Source organism: Lontra canadensis, unplaced genomic scaffold (assembly GCF_010015895.1).
Source record: "Lontra canadensis isolate GAN:19392208 unplaced genomic scaffold, GSC_riverotter_1.0 scaffold81, whole genome shotgun sequence".
NCBI lineage: Eukaryota > Metazoa > Chordata > Mammalia > Carnivora > Mustelidae > Lontra > Lontra canadensis.
In genome coordinates this window covers 4,203,630-4,222,392 of record NW_022631075.1, presented here as the reverse complement: position 1 = coordinate 4,222,392, position 18,763 = coordinate 4,203,630, and the positions used below count along the sequence as shown (strand labels likewise).

General features: G+C 36.3%; 1 protein-coding gene across 4 annotated transcripts in view; it reads left to right on the top strand.

The window, feature by feature from the left end:
* Positions 1 to 18,763, top strand: part of TENM1 (teneurin transmembrane protein 1) — a 764,948-nt gene that overhangs the window by 447,737 nt on the left and 298,448 nt on the right. For all 4 annotated transcript variants that reach the window (XM_032882345.1, XM_032882346.1, XM_032882343.1 and 1 more), the window contains one exon: positions 15,070 to 15,308. In XM_032882345.1, the coding sequence (XP_032738236.1) occupies positions 15,070 to 15,308 (239 nt within the window). The remainder of the gene's footprint in view (positions 1 to 15,069; positions 15,309 to 18,763) is intronic.

Below are 18,763 nucleotides of genomic sequence, written 5' to 3'. Positions count from 1 at the left end.
ATAGTATTTTATGGTAACATGGCTGGTTACTTTTTAATAGATACATTTGCAACTAAATGCTTTTTCTTATTTGCCATCTTCCTAAGACTCAGACTGTAGACAATATATATTGTATATGTATGTGTATATGTCTGTGTGCAAATGTGGGTATATGTGCCTACGTTAGTGTGTATGTATAAGTTTCTGTTCTTCAGAGTCCTTTTGCTGGTTATTTCATTTTAACTCGAAACAACCCTGGGAAGGTAGACATAATAGAAATTATGTCCAACTTAAAAATAAGGAAACTAAGTCATGGGAAATTTTACTAATGTGTCCCTATGGCAGTTTAGAGCAAGAATTGGAGCTAGAATTCAAATCTCCCTGCAGCCAATCCAATATTCTTTGTACTCTAACGGTTTGTCTCTGGAATATAAGCTATCCCTTTTTGTCTTTCAGTGAATATTTATAGTTCAGCTAAATTTCCCTGCCTGGAGATGTAATCTACGTTTTATTCTATTTATATTAAAATCTTGATGAGCCTAATGCCCAGAAAACTGGGGGTTCTGGTTAATTGGATTTGGTGAATAGCTTAAGGTTAAATAGAGCTTTTAAAAATTGCCATTCTTGTTGAAAATCATTCTTAAATATGAATCTACTTTCCATTTTAATCCAAATGATCATAATTTAATCTATTATAATTGAAAATCTTACGTTAAGTAGGGGTTGTCATTCTGAACATGATTTTTTATTGTATAGCACTTTGGATGTAGAAAATATTGTAAAGTGAACAAAATGCATCATGGTTCCAAGATATCCTTTGTGAATTTTGGGTGGCCTTTCCTGAGTAGTTGAAAAAGCACTGGATTTAGAATTGGAAATCTTGAGACCAAGTCCAAATCTGCCACTAAATAGCTATGTGACCTTGATAATGTCTCTTTCTTCCTCTCCAACCTCGTTTTGCACAACAGTCAGGTGAGGGAATAAAGCTAAATAGTATTTGATGTCCTTTCGGTCTTTACTTTCTCTGTTATTCTGTAGCTTGCGTTCTTGTCATTTGCTCTTCCACTGAAAGAATCCTGCTCAGGGTAGCTTTCCAGTTAGTTGGATGGTAATGAATTACAAGATTACAGATTCTAAGTGAGGTCCCCTAATAAGTCAGGTAAATTGAAGTTAAACAGTCATGATTCCTTCAAAATTTCCAGAAGCCAAGAAGAATGAGGAAAACACTGCACATTCCTATCAGGGGTAGTGCTAATGGCAGACAAACGTAGGAAACCAATCTTAGGCCAGTACAAGACTAGTCTGTGAACATGTTTTACCCAATACACATAGGTGCTCAATAAAAGTTTATTAAATACATGAATTTAAAAACAAAACACTTTATACAGACAGGATTCAAGATGCAACACCTCATAAAGAAGTCTACCTTGCCTTGGGTCATATTGTAAAGCCCCCAATGTTTCAGTATTTTCTTTCAATTTGTCATTTTCTGTCTAATTAAGAAATAAATATAACTTTATGTTTCTTATTCAAAGATAAAAATACAACCTGTGTTGGGTTTAAGTTCCAACCAGCCATTTCTATACTCCATCCTGTGAATCCATGATGATACTTTTTTCTGAGTACTGACAATGATGCAGAGAGAAAATAAGTTTAGACTCAATATTATATTTGCCAAATAGAGATGTATATTTAAGGGTCAGAGAAGTGCGTGGAATCATTATATTCTTGAAATTGACCTGACCTTGTTTATCTCCTTGTGCTGTCCCTGAATAATTAAAGCAAACCAATGGGTTTCTTCTTTGTACTCTTGAATCCACGCAGCATGGAACCAGAAAGAGAACATTTCTCTGGAAGGAATGCCTGGTTTCCACAAATTCTCCTGTGTTCACGTGGGATTATAGTTTCTGAGCTTTAGAGCATGGCACAAAGCTAAATTTGACTGTTTCTTAGGTGACCTAACCTGAGGGGGGTTGATGTTGTTTCAATTGCTATGATTATTGTTTATTCTGCATGTTTTAATCAGTATATCAGGGTTTGGATTTATGCATTGTGACAGTTCTTAAGAGGTACAATTTGAACAGCAATTCTAAAAATTGAAAGTAGAAAATGTTTTCTATTCTCCATATCTTACAAAGATTTCCTTGTTTGGTCAGCAGGGGTAAAAGTTGCAGGTAATTATGAGTGAGCTGAACGTGTTCCCCGGCCCCAGGATTCAGGGTATTTGCTTGGATAATAAACCAATCCCAAGTGCAGATAGCTTCAAGGGAGGAACAGCTGTGAGGTTGGAAGGAAGATAAGATCATGAGTGACTGGCAAGAAAATCTTTTTTTCTGGGAGTCTTATAAAGAATGACAGATTCCCTCCCACAGGGATGTTGAATACTTCAAAAATGCATGCTCCAATCAGAGGAATAGTTTTAGACCAAGGTTTCTCAACCTCACTATGGCATTTCAGGCTGTATGATTCTTTGTTGTGGGTGCTTTCCCATGCATAATAGAATGTTTAGCAGCATTCCTAGCCTCTTACCCACTAGATGCCAGGAGCACCCTCCCCCTAGTTGTGTCAACCAAGCATGTCTCCAGACAATGCTAAATGTCCCTTGTGGACCAATTCATCCCAAATTGACAAACACCATTTTAGACTAATGGTGAGACAAAATCTTTTGTTTCCTTACCTACTCACTTTACTCAACCCCTCTTAAGATTCTAGCAGTTTCTTTTGTTCTCTTCCCATCTTCCCTCTTTATATTCCTTTCTTCTGAAGACTTTGTTAGTGGGTTTAGATAATTCTCTAGTTTATAGTATAATTTGTGTTGGAAACCGCTGCTATAAATTGAATGTTTGGATCTCCCCAAAATGTATCTATTGAAAACCAAGATGATGGTATTAGGTGGGGCCTCTGGGAGATGATTAGGTCCTTAGGTCCTGAGGGTGGAGCCTTCATGAATGGGGACTAGTGCCCTTATAAAAGAGACCTCCGATTGCTCTCTGGCCCCTTCCACCCACTAGATGCCCACAGCAGACTGGGGAACAGTCTGTAACCCAGAAGAGGCCCTTCACCAGAACCCTCATGCTGGCACCTCGATCTCAGACTTCCAACTTCCAGAACTGTAAGAAATATATTTCTGTTGTTTATAAATAATGAACTGAAGTTGATGGTATTTTGTTACAGCAGTTCTAACAGACTAAAGCAACCGCTAAACTAAATCCATTTAGCTCTAAGGTTTCCCCACCCCCACCAATTGGTTTCCTTTTCATATAGAGGTAACTCCTTATATAACTTTATCCCCAATTAACTTGTCATATTCTGCATTTCTGTGTGAGAGTCTTAAGCAAGAGGAATATATTTTTGACTGTGTATCAGTTTGTATATATACTTAATTGGCCTGTTTTCTGGGAATACAAAACCTGGAAAAAGCAGTGTATCACTGCTGACTATTTGGATCAGATCCAGACAGGGTAGCCCCAGGTGACCTCCAAAGCCACTAACAAATGATCCTCTACCCTGGCATATATAGCCATATCTATCTATCTCTATCAAATTTCCTTTCTTATTCTATTCCTCTTTCGTCTATGCTCTTCATTCTCCCTTTGTTCATTCTTTGTTCTCTCTCTCTTGAATTTACTTTAGATCTACACTACTCTTGGGCATTTCGTAGCTCTTCTGATATTGTTCTTTGCTGAAAAGCTTACAGGGACACAGAAGCCTGAAAGAAAATGGCACATTTGGGAAACCACGCATGACAGGATGGCCAGAACTTAGAGTGCATTGAAAATAATGGCAGTAGTGAGTTTGAGAGGCCTGTGGAGGGCAGACTGTAAAGGACCTTAATAAAGTAGTACACCTTCATTCCAAAAATAGGAAAAACACATTAAAGTAGCTACAAATGCCACTACCCAAAGATAGTTACTATTAAGATTTCTGTGTTTTCTTCTCGATCTCATCTCTGTAGAGCAAGGATTTAGAGTTGAAGTTGTTTGTGTGTGAGAGTGTGTGTGTGTGTGTGTGTGAGGGGACAGCACCTAGCTTTGCTTGTACTGTATGAATTCTGTTTTTCTGCCAACATGGAAAATTATTTATTGCCTTAGAAATTATTTGGTTAATAAAACAGAAATGCTTTAAAATTAAATCAGGTAAAGAGGAGGTTTTTTAAAAAATGATATAAGATAATCTCCCAGGGAAAGAAAAGGACAATGAATACAACCATTCCTAAAGAGAGATGGAACTCTCTCCGTTGTTCTCTTGCTTTCTGGAGCCACATGATGTCTCATTACTGTTTCTTTCTGCACATATTCTCTCTTCTCAGGCGTCACTTTAGATGGAATTTGTTTATCTGTTCCCCTATCATGTTGTAACTCCAACTCTGGCTCAACATATCTTTCATCTTGGCTTCCCTAGATGACTGAGTTTCTGTGTCTAGATTTCTGAGAGAGGGAGAGGGAGAGGATACGATTGTCTCCAAGGTGGGTGATTCAGTTCTGCTGCAGTTAACTCTGATTACAAGCAATGCAGAGTGGGATTGGGACAGTCATGGATAAGGGTGCTCTGTCCAGGCTCTGCTGAGAGACAATGATAAGCATAATATGCTTATGTGGTTGAAAATTCTAAATACAACTTCGTAATATTCCATGGAATGAACATACTAGCCCCCCCCCCCATATTTGAGTCTGGTCTTTTAGTCATTGGATGAGTAAAAAGACTGAGGATCCTGGATGGAAGAGTTCTAGGGAAGAAGACTGGAATGTCAGATATCACTTTTGCTCACACTTCCCATGAGCCAGAATTCACATAACCATACCTAATGGAAATGTGACTGGGAAATATAGTCTATGTGACCAGGAAATAAGGCAAACAAGGATGCTGGTGAGGAACAGACAGCTTCTGCCTCACGCCGTTTCTTTGATTTTGAGAATGATAGTTCACAGGACAGCCGTGCCTTTTGTCAGTCTGTACCTCAGAGAAATGTTACACTGCATAGTTTAGAGACTGATTTGAGTGTCATTTCTTCCTTTACAGCATTATAAAGCATATTTGACTTTAATGCACATGTATGAGTAAGACAAACCACTGAAAGCTAATATAAGGCTAATGTTGATCAACACCCTTCAAACAGTGCATTAGAATGATTATCTGTATTTTCAACCTGAAGAACTTAGTGGGAAATGCTTAGGTTCTCTTCTTGTTATACTCCTTTGAAATACTCTTTCTTTAAAATCAGGTGTCCTTGTCAATAGATTACAGTTCAATTAAAACAAATACCGAAATGTTTGCCATGTCGCCTGGCTCTTAACATAAATGGGGAAAATATATATCTGTAGAAAATAAAGACGAATAAAAAAGTAATCAAGGCATAGAATACTCTGCCCACTATCCACTTCTCTAAAAAGAAAAATAAATAAATAAACCAAGTAACCAGTGAAACCAAGTCTATAAAACCAGCAGGTTGCTCTGATAAGTAAAATTGGGAGTGGACATTGAGTTTTTGTAAAGAGATGTAAAATCTAATTTCTTCCCAAAATCAAGATTTTTTTTAAAAATCCCAGAATGTTTGGGGTCTGGTTTAATTTTAAACATGTACCCATAAATTCTGCCTTGATCACATGTTTATTCCCATTTAAAATGGTCCCTGTTGGGAAATGAACTACTGAAAACTCTGGAGCAGCATTCCACTATTCCTTCATGGAAATGATGTATACAATTATAAGAGGATTCAAAATCTCACCCACCAACAGCTTTTTAAATTTTTTTGAGTTTGAAGAGAGATTACAGCTTTCACAGCATACCTTAGGAACTAAATTACTATTAAGTATAAAGAAAATGAAAAATTGGTAAGCTTACTTATCTAAGTAAATAATTTTTATGTTTTGGCCTGCGCCTTTTCATACAGGAACATTTACATTAATAGAAAATATTAATTTGATATTTATCCCTCAACGAGTGTAGGGTTTTTTAATAAAAATTTTTTAAATTAAAATTATATCTACAGAGAATGGATCTAACTTGGAAAATGAGAATGAGAGTGTGTCTTGAAAAGGCACTATTATAAAATAGAGGATGATTGTTTATTTTAATTTATTTTGGGGTCTACTAAAGCAACTCGATCAAACAGAATATATAATAATTTCTTTCTCCAGCCTTTATATATCTATGCCAGCACACCTAGCTCGAACTTATCTCTGAATATCCTGTTACAGAAATGTTTAATTTATATAGGGAAGTCTGATAACACTATTACATAAAAGATGTTCTGATCTCTTTCATATTCTAAAAAGGAAGACATGACAATTAGCTCACTGTGTACCCTCCTGATATCATTTTGTTATTTCTGTAATTTTAGGACTTGAAACAAATATTTCCATAAAAACATCTTCAGTGGAATACTAAACATATATATTCAGTTTGAGAAGAAAATACCAAATGATCACATGAGTTAAGAAGATTTTGTTACACTAGTGATTAACATTATGAATCATACCAGTGATGTCATAAGTTAATATGAAGTTAATATGTGCACAGTGGTTAAGTAAATGGGTTTTATTGTTCATGCATGAGTTTAAAAATATTTATTGAGCACCTACTATTTGCTATGCACCATTCTAGATGCTGAGGATACAGCAGCAAATAAGACAGACACTTCTACTCTCATGTAGCTTATGTCCAGTAATCAACAAAACTGAAGTAGATTCCCAGCTCGGTCACTTACCAGTTGTGTGACCTTGGGAAATTTATTTAACTTTAATAGCTGATTCTCAGCCTCCTAAACTGTAAAATATGCACAATATCACCTTCCTTTATGGGGTTATTGTGAGGATTCAGTGAGAAGGAAGCACAAGATATTTTAGCAGAGTTCCTAGTACATAGATGTGGTTTAGCGTATGGTCATTGCTGTTGCCATTATTATTAGCAGCAATTATTTTTAATTATTAGTACTTTTTATTAACAATGATTCATTACCCAAATGTCTTACAAAAAGAGATGAAATACGAATCAACTATTTCTTTGATTCATTCCTTTTAGATTATGTGAAAACAAAATGAAAGTTTATAGTTGCCCTTTTACATTCAATAAGCCAAGAGATATTTGCTCACAAGTGAAACTTATTTTAGAGTTCCCAAGCCTCATTCATTCTGCGCAGTGAATCAAGAGCTTTTTAGAAGAAGCAAAGGCATCATACAAATCAATATATATATTCATTGAGTACCTTTGAAGTATGAGACAACATACGTAGAAATTAAGACTTAGTCCCTGCACTCAAGGAATACACAATACAGGCAGGGTAGATATTCTGGTTAAAAGAAGAGTGGGAGTAATAACCACAAAAGATTTTTAAGATAGCTCTCCTGTTAGCTACAAACTACCTCACTTACAAAATTACAATATCAATCTAAACCATACAGCATTGCCATTCTAGTATAAACAGTAGAACCAATGCTTAAACCTAGAAAAATTAAGGCTTAGATGGGTATCCTGAAACTCTGTAAAAGGAAAAATATATCTTAAAAATACACAACAGGGAGAGAGTATAGATTTTTTTTATAAACACTTAGTATGTAATGTTTGGAGGGGATATATGGGCAGGGATGGCTTAAAATTTGGAAGAAAGAGCCCTCTAGCAAGTAAAATGAAATCCTCCCTTATCTAGCCATTAGGAGAGAAATACAATTTGTTACCCCAGGAGGTTGTCCAAGCTGGTAATTCCATTGAGGTTCAGAAAGAGTTTGGATGAATACTCTTTGGGGGACCATATTCTAAAAAGGACTATGAGGAATGGCCTACGAAAGACATACTAGAAATGCTGAGGTTGATAATCTTGACTAGTAACCACACTTTTCTGCAAAATAACATTAGGTGTTCTTGTCAGAGAAGAAAATGGGGCTGACCCAGCATGGAGTGTTTTAAAATTTTCTCACGTTTTTGGAGGCATAAGAATAAATACCTATGAATAAACATTTCTCCAATGATGCTTTAAAAATATCCAACAAGCCTACAAAAAGATACTCAGCATCATCAGTCATCAGAGGAATGCAAACCCAAAAGCACAATGAGATGTCACTTCACACCCATTAGGATGGCTACCATCGAAAAAGAAAGAAAGAAAGAAAGGACGGCAGGAAGGAAAGGAGGGAGGGAGAGAGGGAAAGGAAAAGAAAGGAAAAAAAAAGAAAAGAAAAGAATAGAATTTAGTGTTAGTGAAGATGTAGAAAAAATGGAGCCTGTGTGCACTATTAGAGGGATTGTAAAATGGTGCAACCGCTATGGAAAATAATATGGCGATCCTTCAAAAAATTAAAAATGGAGGTGTTGTATGATCCAACAATCCTACTTTGGGGCATATACTCAAAAGAATTGAAAAAGGATCTAAGAACATATTTGCACACTCATGTTCATTATTCACAATAGCGAGAAGAGGAAGCAGCCCAGATGTGCATAGATATATCAACAGGCAAAGAAAATGTGGTAGGTACATATAATAGAATATGATTCCGCCTTGAAAAAGAAGGATATCTTGTCCTGTGCTACACATGAGGTAATTTCAGGACGTTATGCTAAGAGAAATAAACTACAAAAAGACAAATACTATATCATTCCACATGTATGAAGTATCTAAACTAGTCCAGTTCATAGAAAGAAAACAAAGTGGTTGGTTCCCAGGGGCTGAGGGAAGGGGGAAAATGAGACTGCTTAATGGGTATACAGTTTCATATTTGCAAGAAAAAAATTTCTGGAGATCTGTTTCACAACAACGTTAATAAATGCTACTGAACTGAACTGTACCCTTAAAAAATAGTTAGGATAGGTGCACCCGGTTGGCTCAGTTGGTAGGACATGCAACTCTTGATCTCAAGGTCCTGTTTTCAAACCCCACAGTGGGCATGGAACCCACTTAAAATAAAAAAAAAAATTTAATAGGATGGTAAATTTTATATTTTGTAGTTTTTTATCATAATAAAAATGCATTTAATAATTTTTAAATGAATAAATGTCTAAAAGTCACAATTCTATCTGAATGTGATTTGGCCATAATAACTTGACTCAAGGCTTTTTCATTTCAGTCTTCTGTTTTATTTTATTTTTTTTTAAATCACCCTCAGCTGTGAACTGGAAATAAGTTGAATTCCTTCTTCTGGGTATAAAAATGAGTTAAATGTTTATAGCTAAGGGAATACAGGTTTAGATATTCATCTCATAAGCATGTTTACAAGATGTAAAAGAAAAAAACTTCATTGGTTACTTATGCATCTGTTGTTAGAAAGCTGTAGATTTCTGTCTATTTCCTATAGAATTTTAAGTGCCACATTAAATCACATTATTTAGTGCTAACAGATACCCTCAGAATTATGTAGCATGAGGGGTTTGAAAAGAGAGAGTACATTTTCCCCTTTTTTATAGATGATTTTAAAATCCTTACAGGAGCATTTATTATATTCCCACTTACCACCACTGGGTCTCATCAGTCTTGAAGATATTTTTTTTCTCAATTTCCTTATATGCCCATTTCCTTTTGGCAATATCTTGCTTTTCCTTTTTAAATTTGAACTTGAATATTAAAACAGATGCAAAGGAGAGTACTACTTACACATAAACTCTTGAACTGCATTTTTATCATTTGCTCTGTGCAAAAAACCCAATTGTATGAAATTGATAGCAACATTTTAGTATATCCTCTGGTCCCCAGGGAAAAGCAATGTGCTTAGACAGATGATCTGATTTTATGAGCACATAGCTGAAGTCTAGCACTGCGCATTTGTCTTTATGCTCCTACTTTTTTCAGGGACTATGAAAACACATTTAGGCAGTAGTTTCACTTTCCAACAATGGACTGCAAAGCCTTTGACAATACGTAGCATTTGCAGTGCTATTTTTCATGATGCATATCAAAGTATAGATCACTTGAGCAAAGAATCTTAATCTCAGCTTGTTAATAAGAAAACAGGAACCTTACTATATGAACTCATTTTATTATCTACTCTCACTGAGAGCTGTGATTTGGATTCCACTCAAATATGAATTAGTTTAAATGTTGCTCTGCTGCGACTGCTGAATTTATTCATTATGCTGTAATATTTTACTTATGAAACTGCATTTGGAAATCCTTTGGTGTATATCACGATGAAATTACAGTGCTCGGGGATATTGATTATTGCTTGTAATTGCCATCATAATAGCCAACAATTCTCTGTCTTTCTTTGTCTTTCTTCTCTCCGTTAATGATATACTAAACCAAATCAATATCCAACATATGGGGCCACTTACATTGTCTCGAAAATCTGATTGTTCTCCTTCATAAATATGTAAAAGATCAAAGATTTTATCTCCAATCACTGGGTGAAAAGCACCCCATACTGCTGGGTTTCCCTTTTATCCTACAGGAACATATCAGGGTGTTGCTGTGCAGGACTGGTTATACCTAAGTGACATCTTGTCACCTCCACAGTAACCACCAATTTGTTAGTGGTGAGGAGATGGGGAGGGGGCTCCACTCTGCTGTCCATAAAGTGTTACATGTCTTGCTCACTAGTAAATTAGATAGCCAGAGGGGAAAACATAAGCTGGGAGCACTAACCAAACAGTAAAGAAGAAATTCCCCTCTTTATAAACGGAAGAGATCGTTTCAGGAACTAAAGAGGAAGTACAGGGGCACCTGGGTAGCTCAGTTGGTTATGCGTTTGCCTTCGGCTCGGTCATGATCCCAGGGTACTGGGATCTAGTACTACATCAGGCTCCTTGCTCAGTGGGGAGTCTGCTTCTCTCTCTGCCTGCCACTCCCCCTGCTTATGTGCTTTCTCTCTGTCAAATAAATAAATAAAATCTTTAGCTAGATAGATGATAGATACATATAGATGATAGATGATAGATAGCACAATTAAATGGAAGGAGTATAATGGTGTGAGTCACTTTTTCAATATATTTATTCCTTATTTCTAACTATATACTGTTTCTCCATTCTGGGGATACTTTAGGTACCTTTAGAAGCAGTAATAACTCCTTTTCCTTCCTAACAGCTAAAAGGTAGCTTCATTGTAATGCTTCCACGTTCATCCAAAATAGTTAAGGTGGTCTTTAAAACTTATCTTAGTTTTAAGATAAGTGACATATGGAAGAATAGACTGTTTCAATGGATTGTTATTTGTTTAGCCTGGATCAGTTAACCTGGGAGCTTAGAACCTGGTGGTAGTCCAGTGAAGACTGGTTGGCAGGTCACCTAGTGCAGAGGAAATACATTCTTTTGGAAGTCCCTGATTCCAAGTTCATTTATGCCATTAAGTACCTGTGTTACTTTTAGGTAGTCCATTTCATTTTCTGGGCCTTGGTTTCCCTAACTGCAAAATCAGTGTGTTGGGCTAGTAGATGATCATGGAGATCCCTTCTTTCAACTCTGTAATTCTTTAGCTATCATTCTCATGTTTGTCACTGTTCCCAAGGGGAACAGGGTAAACGTGGCTCAATTCAGTATTACCCGCGTGCTTCTTCTGTGCCTTGACAGGTCTGCATTCATACCTTAATGTGTCCATGACCTGCCTCACCCAGCAGAGTGCACAGTGATGTCAAGGTTAAGAGCAATTGGCAGCTCTGGAGCCGGCCTGCTTGTGTTTGAGACAACTTCTCCAGTTACTAGCTGTGGGACCACGGACAACTTAACCTCTCTGTGCATTGCTTTTCTCATCTGTAAATGGAGATATTTATTTTAATGGGGTTGTTGTGAAGATTAAATCATATACTAGTTTATTAATTACTTAGAACCATGCTCGGCACAAGTGAGCACTTAATGAATGTTACCTCTTATCATCATTATAATAACTACTATTATCACCACTTTATTCCTGCTGAAAACCTCTTTTGGTCTCTGTTTCTTCATCTGTAAGATGAGACTAATGGTATCAGCCTCATAAATGTATGAGGATCAAAATATTGCACATAAAGTGCCTGGTGCCTGGACTTTCTAGGTGCTCAGTAAATCATGTTCACATAAAAAGAACCAGCTATGCATATGGTTGGTATTAAACAGTGCATTTTTTCCACTTACCCCACATACCTTCTTTCTGATAACTTGTTACAAAGGCAGTACAAGGTTAAGGCAGAGAACTTAAAAAAAAAAATACCAAAAGATAACACAAGTTACTATTTTTACATGAGCATATATATTTTTTTCATTTTAAAAATTGTATCCTGGGGCACCTGGTTGGCTCAGTTGGTTTAAGCATCTGCCTTCAGCTCAGGTCATGATCTCAGGGTCCTGGGACTGAGTCCCACATCAGGCTCTCTGCTCAGCGGGGAGTCTGCTTCTCCCTTTCCCTCTCGTGCTCTCTCTCTCTCTCAAATAAATAAATGAAATCTTTTTTTAAAAATTGTATCTTATTGCCCATACTGTTTTGAAACCTACCTTTCTTCCCTTGGTGATCTCTTTAAACACTTCCTAGTGAAGAGATCTTCTTTTACAGTACCATTTGTAATGGTTATATGGTATTTTATGTGTTTGTAAAATAATTTACTTAACCAAGTACTTATTATTGAGCACTTGGGTGTTTAATTTGCACTATTACAAATTACACTGAAATGAATTACTTGTATACATTGTCAGACACATCATTTCCTAAGGATAAATTATTGTAGGCAGCATATTTAAAGTCTCCTGATACTAATGACAAATTGCCCTCCAGAAAGGCTTGTGAATGTGTACTACTCTCAGCAACCCTGCCCTTTATATAACCTTTACCCTTATGGTACTAACACAGAATTCTCTAATGTGGAGATTTTTCATGAACTGGTAGCTTAGACAGTTGTTTTTTCCTCTAAACATATATATGCTTTTGTTCTTTAAAGTGAAAGTTGGAAATCAGACTTATAATAGTCTTAATGATTTATACATTTGGTCATGTGTGACAGGGTGATGTTGGCTCTCTATTTAGAGGAGGGGTTTCTTATAGTACATTAAAATGTAACACTAGAATGTGTTTTGCTTAACAGTACATTCTACTGCTCCAGGCAGCACAGTAGAGAGGTTAAGATTAAGGATTTTGGAACCGAATTGACCTGGGTTCCTATTCTGGCTCTGTCATTCACATACTAGGAGGATGTAGGCAAGTTTTTTTTAAACCTCCTTAGGCCTCCATTTTCTTAAATGCACAATGAGGATAATAATACAGCCTATTTCTTTTTAAAAAGATTTCATTTATTTATTTGATAAAGAGAGAGCACAAGTAGGCAGAGCTGGAGGCAGAGAGAGAGGAGAAGCAGGCTCCCTGCTGAGCAGAGACCACCCCCCCCAAAGTGGGGCTCCATACCAGGACCCTGTGATCATGACCTGAGCTGAAGGCAGATGCTTAACTCACTGAGCCACCCAGGTGCCCCAATATAGCCTATTTCATATGAGTGAAGACTCACTGAGATTATGTGTTTAACACAAAGCCTGGCACATAGCACTCAGTAAGTGTAAAGTACATGCACAAAACATACTTTAATATATTTGTTTTTGGCAGCTCCTTCCATGTCCATAAATCAGTACTGCTTATGAAATATCCATATTGCAATAGTCATGAGCAGTCAGTAATCATCATATAGTAATTTAGACATGACAGCCCCATGAAGTTCTAGAACAGGCAAAATTAATACATGGTAGGAAAAATGCTACGTAGTAGTTACCTGGGGGAAGTGGGGTAAGGATTTACTTAGGCAGGAGGAAACTTCCTGTGGTGATGGGAATGTTCTCTCTCTTGATATAGGTTTATGTTGCACAGATGATTGCATTTGTCAAATCTCAGCAAATGTATACTTAAAATTTGTGCATTTCATCATGTATAATTTTTTATTGAAACATACTTACATATAACATTATGTAAATTTAAGGTGTACTACGTGTTGATTTGGTACATTTATACATTGCAACATGATTGTCATTGTAGCATTAGTTAACACCTTTATGATGTTGCATAATTATCATTTCTTCTTTGTGGTGGGAATAATTAAAATCTCAATTAGCAAGCTTGATGATTATAATACATACAGTTGTCTATAATGACTGTACTGTACATTAGATCTTCAGGACTTACTTATCCTCTAGTTGCAAGTTTATACCCTTAAACATCTTTCCTATTCTCTGACCTCTCAGGCCCTGGTTACCAGCATTCTGTTTTCTGTTTTTATTAGTTCATGGATAGACCTTGAGGGCATTATGCTAAGTGAGATAAGTCAGATAGAGAAAGACAAATACAGCATGATACCACTTATATGTGGAATCTAAAAGAGTTCAATTCATCGTGGATAAATTTTACATTTAAAAATCTGTAAAAAAAATGTTGAACTCTAGATAATATGCAAGTTAAAAGGGAAGGATAATATGCTGATACATGCAATTTACTTTGAAAGGCTTGAAAATTAAGATGGACTGATGTATGAAGGCAGGAATGGAGAGATGGATAAGTATGTGATAAAGTTAGTATAGTCATATGTTAACTGTAGCATCTAGTTGGTAAGTATATGTGTGTTTACATAAAATCTTTTCAACTTGGCTGTATGTTTGACAATTTTTATAATAAAATACTGCTCGAAAATATGTCTGTGAAAGCTAAGCCCTAAATAAATATACTGGTTTCTAGACCATTCAGATTTCAAAAATGCCTGATGATACTTCTCATTTGTTTTTGAATCAACTCTTGAGTATCATATTTAACAAAAAGGAGCAGGATAGTGAATAACATCAAATGTGAATGTCAACACTGAAGAGTTTGAGAAAATCACTAGCCAGCAAGTCAGGGAACAGAGGATCTCTTTCTGCCTCCTAAAGGTTTAAATGAGAAAACAAAAGGAGACCACCAAAGGCAATTTGGAATTAAATGTTAGGTATATAAAAATTTTGAGACTCTGTCAGTTTTCCTGAGCTTGTCAAAGTGTAATTGTTGGAAATGAGTGGGGTTTGTGTTTTTGTAACAAGTGGCTTTTTTTTTTGGATGCTTGTTTTCATTTAAATTCAGTTAGTGAATATAGTACATCATTAGTTTCAGAGGTAGTGTTCAAGAATCCATCAGTTGCATATAACAACCAGTGCTGGCTTTGGTTTTTATAGCCCCAACTTTTGTTTCCTTTTCCCAGGCATTTCCTGTTTAAACATGGATCTGGTTCCTCGGCTATCTTCAGTGCAGCCAGTCAGAACTACCCGCTGACGTCCAATACCGTGTACTCACCCCCTCCCAGGCCACTTCCTCGAAGCACCTTTTCCAGACCTGCCTTTACCTTTAACAAACCTTACAGGTGCTGCAACTGGAAGTGCACGGCCTTGAGCGCCACTGCAATCACGGTGACTTTGGCCTTGCTGCTAGCCTATGTGATTGGTAAGCCGTTTCTTCCATGCCTGTTTTCTTCTTAATCAAATCTTGTTTTGCTTGTGGTGGAGGTCGGGGGTGGGGAGCGGGGAGGGTCGCTCTTAACTCAGACCTAGAATTTGAAGCAAGGCTTAGTATTATAGTATTATAAATAACAAATGGGTTGCTAATGAATGTTGTTTTGTTTTTTTGTTTGGTTTTTTTTTTGCACTTCCTAACTTTAAATACTGCTGAGGAAAGTAAGGAATGCTTTTTGAGAAGAAATATTTATACTACTAACACAGTCTTATTGATTGCAATTACTGTAGTTAACCATTTTCCCTTCAATTAAAAGGTTGTTATGGTTTTCTCATTAGAAGTCATAAGTACCAATCTACAATAGCTTCTTAAATTATAGTTAAACAATAATACTGCTACTGGATTTTCAGGTAGCAATTTCATTAAAGTAGTAGTTATTTGGAAGCTATCAGAAAATCCAGGGCATAATTTCTCCCCAAGAATTCAGTTTTACACTGGGATTTTAAAAAAAATGTATTCTTATTTTCACAAGGTAAATGGCTGTGGAATTGTATGGATACTATAGAGAAGTAAAGGAGAAAACAGTTGTGAAGCACTCTTTCCACACGTTTAAGAAAAATATTGTTCTGGAATCACTCTGATTAAAGTCACCCTCATTGATAGCAAATTGTATTGATTTTTCGGGATGGCATTTTATTTTGACTGAACATTAATTTCTTTGCTTGAGTGGTTCTGCAGTCTAAAATGTAAATTAACTAAAGAAACATGCACTTTGTGGAAGCACTATTCCTAGAATGAATAGAATATCATTGTAGAAAGAAATTCTATCCAGGTATGGCACTGGTGACTTCTCTTCAGGTTTAACCCTGTTTCCTAATTGAAGCAGAATTACTCATGAGGATATAATGAATATGAATCTGAGAAGTAGATTACAATGGGTTTAGACTTTCTTATAATCATAAATAATAAGGGAAGTTTGGTGTGTTCTGATTTATTCAAAAGGTGAATAAGAAAGTTCCCATAACCAGATTTATTGGAGTCCTAGAGCAGGGGCTTCTAAGTTAATAGATTTATTTTGTAGGGAAGTCACTGATAATGTCAACAGTATAGGATCATAGCCTATATTGATGTTCATAATTATCTCTTATATTTTTATCATGCTATCTGAATACATTTGAACAATGCTTCTATTAAATGTGGATAACATTACCTATAATATTAAATATTTGTCTTTTATCTCAGACATTTTAAGGTAACCCAACATGTATGTTTATTTGGTTTGTAATAGCCTGTAGTGATAAATAATGCTGAAGGAATGAAGGTATGGGATGAGAAAGTACTATAATACAAACCCAGTTTTAATATGGAATCATTCAAAACAAGGAGTAATTTGAGAAGTTTAAATATGAGGCCCTTTTAAATGTTCTTGTTCAATTATGAGACAAACTCTTATCTTACAGGTTATCTTCTATTTCCTGTTACTATATAGAGAGATAATGTTTTAGATATAAGACCTAACCCCTGGTATAAACAAATCCAGATAATAGCAAGCTCTTTATTAATAAGTTAGATGGTGTTCAAGCCTGTTTCCATTTAAATTTATTATGATAACCACTCTTGTATTGAAACTTGTATTATATACTCTGAGACTTGGTTATTCGTTTGTATATTTATTGATTTCGTAAGTGAAAATAGAACATTTCAGTCATTTCAAAGTCTGCCCTTTTTTACACGGTGAACAATAGAATATGATTTCGACAGGTCAGTAAGGTAACATAGTGTGGTTGTTATAAATATGGATTTTCATACCTCTACCCCTTATTAGGCATGGTAGTTTGGGCAAATTATTTAACCTTTTAAGGCCTGCATTTCCTCATCTGTTAAATGGGCCTAAAACAGTACCTATAACACAGAGTTGCTGTGAGAATTAAATGAGTCAATATGACTAAAGAAATTGGAATAGTACCCAAAACACAGTAGGTATACTATAAATGTTAAATATTATTATTAGTGTTGTCATCATCATTCTCTTTATAACTATGCTTTATAACTATGCTTTATAATTATGCTTCACTATTAAAACTCAGACCCTGAGCACCAGGGTCAGTGCCTGGCACATGACAATCCTATCGGGGAAATTTGTTGACAGAAATGACTAATGCTAAGCATTTTACTTGTATTAGTTCTTTTAATTCTCACAACAATACTTAAGGGCAGGTATCAGTACTTTTTTTAAAGATTTTATTTATTTATTTGACAGACAGAGATCACAAGCAGGCAGAGAGGCAGGCAGGGAGAGAGGAAGGGAAGCAGGCTCCCCGCCGAGCAGAGAGCCCAATGGGGGACTTGATCCCAGGACTCTGGGATCATGACCCGAGCCAAAGGCAGAGGCTTTAACCCACTGAGCCACCCAGGCGCCCCAGGTATCAGTATTATATATAGTATAGAGATGAGTAAACTGAAGCACAGCAAAGAGAAGAGTGTCCATAAAGGTCATATTAAGATTAAGAGGTCGCATCCCTGAGAAGTGGGATCCTTAGCCTTATGCCAGAGTGGACTGACTCCAGACCTCATACTCTTCAGCACTAGGTCTTGCTGCCCCTCTAACACTCCAGTAAACTCTGCAGCTTACTGACTTCTTAGTCTGCTAAATAAATCCACCAATTTTTTCTTACTAAATTACAAAGTAAATTACATTTACCAGGTCATCCACTGCAATGGTGTGTGCAGCTAAGCTTTGTTGATTGGTGGGAGTTATCTGTCGAAATCATTTACTTTGTGATTTTTTGGATGTAGAAATATCAGGCTAACTGCTGTAGCACAGTAGGTTGAATGGGTTCAAAATGAGATGTTAATGGCTAATGCCAGAACTTTTTTCCAAGTTCTGTCATGAACTGAACATTACGTGACTTTGGATAAGCCCATTAAAATCCCTTCCTCTATTTACCCCATCTGTGCTGTATTGCTAACCACCTCAAGAGGGTAGAGTAAGAAATCATCAGTAGGCATACAGGTGAAAAATGTCACATAAGAACTGTAACATACAAGATGATTTTCAAGTGGCTTTCTGTGGTTGAAGTAAAAAAGTATTACATTTCAAAAATATGAAACTATTTCACTCTCTACTCTTGCCGAGTCTGTAAGAGTCATCAGGTTTTTTTTTTCAATCCCCCTTTGCAGTTGCTGTATAACCCAAGTAAAATCTTACTTACTGCTTCTGTTTCCTGTGCAAATTCCTTTCTGCTCTTTTATTTTCTTCTATTATCCATTATACATAACCTTTAGATACTAATGTCTCTGCGCTGCGCTGCCCTCAATCCACTGGGGGAAATCACATTGATATCAATGGGACATCAGTAGACTCTGTAGACATTATGGCTCTGTAAGTGGTCATTGGAAAACTATGGAAATTCAGCACGTGAAAAGCCAGAGCTAGGTTGTTTGGG